The sequence below is a fragment of the Perca fluviatilis genome, chromosome 16 (assembly GCF_010015445.1).
Source record: "Perca fluviatilis chromosome 16, GENO_Pfluv_1.0, whole genome shotgun sequence".
Classification (NCBI taxonomy): domain Eukaryota; kingdom Metazoa; phylum Chordata; class Actinopteri; order Perciformes; family Percidae; genus Perca; species Perca fluviatilis.
In genome coordinates, this window is record NC_053127.1 from 972,773 (window position 1) to 981,079 (window position 8,307).

General features: G+C 38.8%; 1 protein-coding gene across 1 annotated transcript in view; it reads left to right on the forward strand.

Moving 5' to 3' along the window:
- The window catches only part of LOC120544154 (complement C1q tumor necrosis factor-related protein 6-like), a 61,908-nt gene extending 53,601 nt beyond the window's left edge, over window positions 1–8,307 (forward strand). Inside the window, exon 7 of the mRNA XM_039777751.1 lies at window positions 7,889–8,307. Within this exon, the coding sequence (XP_039633685.1) occupies window positions 7,889–8,172 (284 nt within the window). The 3' untranslated portion in view covers window positions 8,173–8,307. The remainder of the gene's footprint in view (window positions 1–7,888) is intronic.

Here is an 8,307-nt window from a genome sequence, read left to right on the forward strand (position 1 = left end):
AGACGTGTTCATATCTTATTTATTTGGCTGGACCTCTTCACATCTCCCCATGTCTGCTGCTTCACACACTTTATTTGCTTACTTGCACGGTTAAAGAAAATAAAACCGTCTTAAAATACATCCCTGAATAAAACCAACCGCGTTCCGATTCTACACAACAACAGCAACACATTTCCGTTTCATGGTTAGGATAGGAACTTCTTTTAAAAGCCAGGCCTCGTTTGTGGTAGTGGACACCTTATACTTTTACTAAAGTAAATATGTCTCTTATTATTTGTACTTTTACTTGAGATTCAGTACTTCCTCCACCGCGACTCTGACAACCATCTCAACGCTGTCTCCCGCTTCCCAGGAGGTGCACAGGAAGTGTCATGTCCTTATATGGGTATTTTTGGGGCGTTTTCTTATGCTAATTAGGAACAACTGGCACGCGCTTTCAGTTAGGAAGACGTGGGATTCATCAATCCTAAGAACACAGGTGCAACATTTCTGCTGTTTAAGAACACGTCATGAATCCGACGTAGACTTTTCTTAGAAACCTTCTTAAGAACACTGTAAACCCGAATAAGTTACCAGAACTCAAAAAAAGTGAGGCAATCAGTTGCCTCACTTTTTTAAGTTGATTAACTTAAAAGTCAAAATTTTCCGAACTTAAAAGGTTGGTTTAATTGCTACTTGTACCTTTTGATAACAGTTAAATTAAAAGTGCTCACTTTAGCTCAACTCAAATATTTGCAGTTAATATGACTTAGTTTTCTGTTAAGGGGAACTCAATTATTTTCAGTTATTATGACTTACAGTTTTGAGTTTTCAAACTACGAGGAATAAGTTCACAGAACTTAAAAAATAATTACACAACCACACAATATTTTATGTTAATAAAACTCAATGTTTATTAGTTTGTTTTGTCATTGTTTTGAAGTACATATTAGTCAAATATGTTGAGTTTGTTTACTTAAAACATGTGATTCAAAACTTAAAAATTTTTTAGGCAACCGATTGCCTCACTTACATTAAGTTTAACTAACTTAATATATCTTAAAGTTGTGAACGTCTGCTTTTGAACATTACATGTTAAAATGAAATAGAAAAACATTTATAAATTAAAATAAAAATAATTTTAAAATATACTTATATATATATATATATATTAAATAAATAAAAAAATTTAGAGAATTTTTAAGAAGAAAAACTCAAAATTCTCTGATCCTATCCTTCCAAATGTGTTCCTGGTCACTTAAACGAACACCAGACTTAATGGGACTTTGTCTTATTCACACGTATCCTCCAGAGTTAGAGAAGTCCATAAATACCCTTCTCATCTCAGTGTGTGTTTGTAACTCTGTCTGAAGCACCCACTGCTAGCCTAGCTTAGCACATGTTGTACAAATCACAACATGTAAATAGGAAAATGTTGGCGTATTTTGTCACTTATTGGGAGCATAGATGGAGCCAGATACCCTCAGGATCTGTGCTAAGCTAGGCATGGAGATGAGATCGAACAGAGTCGACAGGAGGGATGAAGCGTTATGTATGGACTTATCTAACTCTGGGGATACTGTGAATAAATCCCAATAAGTACCGTATTTTCCGGACTATACAGCACTTTTTTCCTACTTTGGCTGGTCCTGTGACTTGCGCAACTTGTATACAAATATATATAATTTAACATGTTTTTAAATGTTAATTCATACTGAACACATTACCATCTACAGCCGCAGCCAAGGCCTCTATGCTTGTGACAACTAGAATGCTGCCTCTAAAGACAACTGAGAAAGAGAAAAGAGATAAACGGCAGGTAGTAAAATATTGCAGCCAAAACGTGTAAAAAAAAAGTTTAGAAAGAAAGGGAGAAACTTGTGAAGGACTGCGCGAAAAGGTGACTCTTATGCAATGAAGAAAAACACAAAGAAAGCTAATCGGCTAATGTCGCGGGCTGAAAGCAAGATGGCCAGAGCTGGAGGAACAAGTCACACATGGGTGCTTGAACAACGTGCTGCTGGGAGAGGCTTGTCAACGGTTCAGTTAGCTTCGCTCATCGCCACGGCCTGGTAGTTGTTCTGTGTGCTATTGTATAGTTTAATAACTGTTAATGTGTTACGTTAACATACCGGACCTCCGTATTCAGCCTGTTGTTCTGGGTGCTATTGTGTTGTTTTGGATTTTGTGAAATACATTTCTAAATAAATGCGACTTATAGTCCGGTGCGATTTATATATGTTTTTTCCTCTTCACATTGGCGCTTTGACTGATGCGACTTATACCGGAGCGACTTATAGTCCGGAAATACGGTAGGCATGTTTCTTTAAGGCCCTAGGAAATAAATATTTATCACACATTTCTGATATTGACCAGACAACTAATCAGATAGTCAGGAAAATAATCGGAGTAATCAAAAACAATAATACCCAAAATGAAGTTACCTGCGTTCGTTTACAGCTATAAAAGAAAAACACTGCTTTTGGCTGCGCCTTGCTAATTCCGAGTAAAAGGCGACAGGGCAGCAATTTGGATGAAATTTCAAATATTCTATAGAGTTTAAGAACATTTTCACTTAAAACTCTAAAATGTAAATGTTTTACAAAACCCATATCAAATGCACGGGAAATGTGAGTCATCTTGGCGCCCACAATGGTTAAGAAAAACATTAAAACATACAAAACATTAGCGTTACTTTTGCATTATATTAATAAGAACAAAGGCATATTGAGTAGTTTGGGCCTATTAGCTGAACACCTGCAGTAGTGCAGTAACTTTTTGAGGGGCATTATTTAGACAAAAGGGGAGATAACTTTGAACTAGCCCTTATAATATGCTTTTACCCTGCAGCCTTTTTTCAGATGAGTTTCTACATCATTAATTCATTCTTGAGGGTTTGCAACCTCGGGGATAGTTTACCACTTTCTAGACCAAGTTAAATCTTTGAGTGAATTCCAAAAGTGTTGGTCAGTGCTTTGGGATAGCTGAGGTGTAGTGCATAGATCACTCCACAGATTACCAGGAAGGCATCGCCAAGTCTGGGAAGGCTGACCACGGCATCACTTTCAATGACGACAGTGATTCTCACAGGGTGGTAGTGAACTGGACTTGACGTCATGGTCACCAATGAAAGTAATGAGGCCCACTGCAACACCATCAAGCTCTGGCTCATCAGACTCATCCTGAATGAATGAAAAAAGAGATACTAATCACAAAACTACACATGGAACAGAACAGATGACATAATTTTGTCTTTCCTTAACCAAGTCCCATTGAAATCAATACCACTTTTTACAAAAGAGACCTGGGTCTCATTGTAAGAGTTGAAAAACATAAGATCCATGTTCTGCGCACATGAATCAGCCAAAATACCAGAGAATCTAAGTGCTGACTGGAAACCAAGGTACAACAAGAAAATGTTTTACTGGACATTGAATAAAATGTTAGTATTCTACGGGTTAAGATAATACACAGCAGAATCTGTTAGTGACTTAAGGAGACTCACCTGTGCAGGTTCTTAAACATCCAGACGCCTCCTGCGGATACACAGGAAGGACGTGGAGAACAGTAGTGCGCTTGGTGTATGTCATGGATTTCCTATTCAGATAAAAAACAAAATTGCATATACTGAAGAGTTTACATAAAGCTGTTTTTAAACAGTCCAAACAGAACATATTGAGAGGGGACACAAATAACCTGTTAACATCTTTAATGCAATCAGACAAATGGCAAACAAAGTGGACTAATTGCAAAAGTCAAAGAACTCATTTCAATCATTGAACCTGTTCAATGTTCTACTGGTTCAACCTATGAAATGTGTAAAATCTACTACCTGTTCATCATGGATTTTTAAAATTTCAGCCAGAGCATCTGCTGTCTTCCCAGTTTTGATGCCTTCCGTCTGAATAAGGTCATCAGTCGAGGAAATAGCGGTCAAGCTCAGCATAGCGCTTGGTGGCAGGTTCTGATTTGTAATCCGCTGGAACTCTGCATACAACTACATAAAAATAACAGCCAGAGGAGAATACAGCAACAACACTTATTAAAAAACAGTTCAATTTGAAGAATCTTGCACATTCATAAAGCAAAAATATCAGCCAAATGAGTAAGAATCACAATTTTCACTTTAAAAGAGAGAGACTGATCCATATTACCTCAGACTCCATTTTAAGAGCAGGCCAGAGGTCCATGAGGGTCTCGTTTACTGGTGGGCAGGACATCACTATGGTCTGTCGGTGGGGAAATGTGGTCTCCATCATCTTTCTAATGAGGGGTCAGTTTCTTCTCAGTCTTCTTCAACAATTTTTGCAAGCAAATACAAAGTTAAATAAAGAAATATGATTAGGTAGTGACTAGTGAACAGAACATTCATTATTTGTTGACTTAAATACAGCAAAACACTTTATTTTGATCAAACAGGCAAGTAGAAAAAACAATGATGTTATTGTATGTGGAGTGCGATATAATTTGGGGTTACCACACTAAAACCTTGTCTGAGAAAAAACAACAATTCAAGTTATTGGTATTTAGAGGGGGGGGGAGGGGGGTGATAGAAGAATTACATTCATTGGATTACCTGGTATCGTTATCACATCTCCAGTTATCTTCCTACACTTCTTGAAACTGGAACAGCAAGATGCAAAGGGCATAAACTGATCTGAAACTGAACAATTAAAGATTCAAAGAGTGTCAAATTATAAATACTTCCATTTATAAATGTTCCCTGTTAATGATCTTTTCATTTAATCCCCATAAGTGTCAAGTTACTAAAGCCATCAAGCAAAATTTAACATTACTGTAAAGAAAGAGCAGCCACACTTGAACCTTAGTGCATGGTTAATCAACAATAATACCATTTCTACAAACCAAAGCTTTACTGTTTAGGGTTTTACTTTATTCATCTTTGTCATGAAAGCCAGCTTGCCTCCAGCAGGGTCGTTGTTTTAAAACCCGAGGCACACAGTAAGGCTGGTTCGCGTTCAGTTGACGACGTGTACCGTTTTCTTCGCCAGATCTGCTCACACAGAATTTCAAAAACTAAGCGTCCCTAGAAGCACGCAACGTAGCGGACTTGCAGTGTAGGAACTCAGTTTGAGGCGTTTATGCCTTTTGTGCACTATTGAAAGTTTCCACAACAAAAACTAACTATCGCATCACAGGGGTGTCTTGTGCTTCTTCTTTCCGTGTCTGTTGGTGCTTCTACTACCTTTTTCTCCCACCTTTAAGCGGGGGTGGCGTGTGTTATGATTCATCCGTCATCATTCTTCAGGTCAGTTAGTGGTAGCTATGTGCGTGGATTGTGCTGCTGGAGTGCGTGCGTCAGTCCTTCTAATGGTCTCTTGTAGCGTTGTTTATTGCAGCTAAGGGTGGCTGCTAGCTCTTTAGCAACTGCCTATTCTGACGTTGCCATCCCTACGCTCCCCATGTAGAAGCCAGTGAAGGGGCGGGTCGCTCTCTAGGCACCTATGTATAGTAGTAGCGTGTTTAACTTCAACTTAGTAGTCCGTGAGCCTGATTTGCTGCTAGCATTGGGGTGTTTCTGCAACCCTACTGTCTGCTGCTTATGTACTGCGTTGTTCACTTTTCTTCTTCTGTGTTTTCCAAAGGCGGTGGGGTCGTGTGTGTGCTTAGCCACCTTCTGTATGAGTTGTCAGGTTAACTCTCCATACTTATCCCTGCAGCTGCTTAAATAAAATAGGTAGTGTTCCCTCCTCTACGTTCATAGTTCTTTTCCACACCCCCTTCTAACACCCCCCTTTTTGGCGTGAGCTTGGCGGTGGTTCTTCCGGCCCCCCCCTCCCTTTGGGGGTCTGTTTTTTGTTGCTGCGTCTCTCGCTGTTCTGTTTTTGGGGGCCTGTCGCCACCAGCCCCCTTAGCCTCTCTTGTCGCACTTTTTCGCTCCTAACCCCCTGGCTGCCCTTTGTTGCCCCTCACCTACCCTTACTACTTGCCAATCCCTACAAGACACCCATTAAGCCAGTGCAAAAAATTTAAAAAAAAAAAAATATAAAATTAAAATTTAAAAAAAAAAAAAAATATATAGGCTTTATTAAACTATGAAGCAATAAATAAAATAAAAACATTTTGTCCTCCACTAATGTCTAATGCATTTCAGACCATTTGCTATTGCAATTTATTTATTATGATCGATTTTACTTATTTGGTAAAGCACTTTGAGATTTTATTGTATTTTAACATGTGCTATATAAATTCAGTTTATTTTTAAATCATCCCTATTTTAAACAATAGAAATAACAGGACTTTATCATTCTTAGTATGTTATTACTCAATTCTATTACATTGTACTTAAGTTATGTTTTTAAGTTATGCTTACTTATACACAAAATAGTTCCATTTAATCAAAAAATATTAGTTAACAATACTCAAAAAGGAAGAACATGTTACACCAACTTGACAAAATTAAGTTAGTAGAACTTGTTCTAAAACTTTGAGTATACACTACTTAATCTATTTAATTACTTTGAACGTTCGGGTTTACAGTGAACATATTTAAGAGAAACTTAGGAAGATATTATATATATAGTTTTATTTATTAAGTTTGTATCATGCCGATAACAAACTGCATTAAAATGCTTCTGATCCAGACTGAATGAATGTCAGAGGGAGGAGACTGAGAGAAGAACCAGGATAGGTTCACAGGCTCAGTTACCATAGGAACTACTCTGAGGCTCAGTTACCATAGGAACTACTCTGAGGCTCAGTTACCATAGGAACTACTCTGAGGCTTAGTTACCATAGGAACTACTCTGAGGCTCAGTTACCATAGGAACTACTCTGAGGCTCAGTTACCATAGGAACTACTCTGAGGCTCAGTTACCATAGGAACTACTCTGAGGCTCAGTTACTATAGGAACTACTCTGAGGCTCAGTTACCATAGGAACTACTCTGAGGCTCAGTTACCATAGGAACTACTAGAAGGCTCAGTTAACATACAAGAACTACTCTGAGGCTCAGTTACCATAGGAACTGACTCTGAGGCTCAGTTACCATAACTGATAGTAAGAACTACTACTGAGGTTGGAAAGTTACCATAGTAACTGACTCTGAGCTGAAGTTACCATAGTAACTGACTCTGAGCTGAATTTACCATAGTAACTGACTCTGAGCTGAAGTTACCATAGTAACTGACTCTGAGGCTCAGTTACCATAGTAACTGACTCTGAGGTTAAGTTACCATAGTAACTGACTTTGAGCTGAAGTTACCATAGTAACTGACTCTGAGGTGAAGTTACCATAGTAACTGACTCTGAGGTGAAGTTACCATAGTAACTGACTCTGAGGTGAAGTAACCATAGTAGCTGACTCTGAGCTGAAGTTACCATAGTAACTGACTCTGAGCTGAAGTTACCATAGTAACTGACTCTGAGGTGAAGTTACCATAGGAACTACTCTGAGGCTCAGTTACTATAGGAACTACTCTGAGGTTAAGTTACCATAGTAACTGACTCTGAGCTGAAGTTACCATAGTAACTGACTCTGAGCTGAATTTACCATAGTAACTGACTCTGAGCTGAAGTTACCATAGTAACTGACTCTGAGCTGAATTTACCATAGTAACTGACTCTGAGCTGAAGTTACCATAGTAACTGACTCTTAGCTGAATTTACCATAGTAACTGACTCTGAGGCTCAGTTACCATAGTAACTGACTCTGAGGTTAAGTTACCATAGTAACTGACTCTGAGCTGAAGTTACCATAGTAACTGACTCTGAGCTGAAGTTACCATAGTAACTGACTCTGAGCTGAAGTTACCATAGTAACTGACTCTGAGGTGAATTTACCATAGTTACATTACAGCTTGGTTCTGGTTTAATACTGGACCAGTTTCAGAGATGTGATATATTTTGCATCTCTAATATATTTCACCTCATTTAAATCATCCAACAGGTGAGTTCACTGCCCCGGTGAGAGGAGCGTACAACTTTGAGTGGACGATCTTTGGACAGGTAGATGGCAGCCATGCTTCAGGTGCTGTGTTGGTCAAGAACTCAGAGGCTGTTTTCCAGGCATACGAGTATCAGACGGCCGGTTGGATGAGTGCTTCTAATGCTGCTACGCTGCTGCTGGAGGTGGGAGACAGAGTGTCTGTGCGTCTGAGGGTTGACACTAGGGCGTATGACGATTATAATCACTACACCACCTTCAGTGGGTTTCTGCTTTTCCCCATGTAACAGAAACAGCAGCTCTGTGATAGTCACACAGGTTGTTGTTGTCTTAAACAAGTCAAATCTTCAAGTGATTAATGTTTCTGATTCTCTCTTGTTTCTGTCATTTTAATCAAATAAACATATATCATTGCAATTACA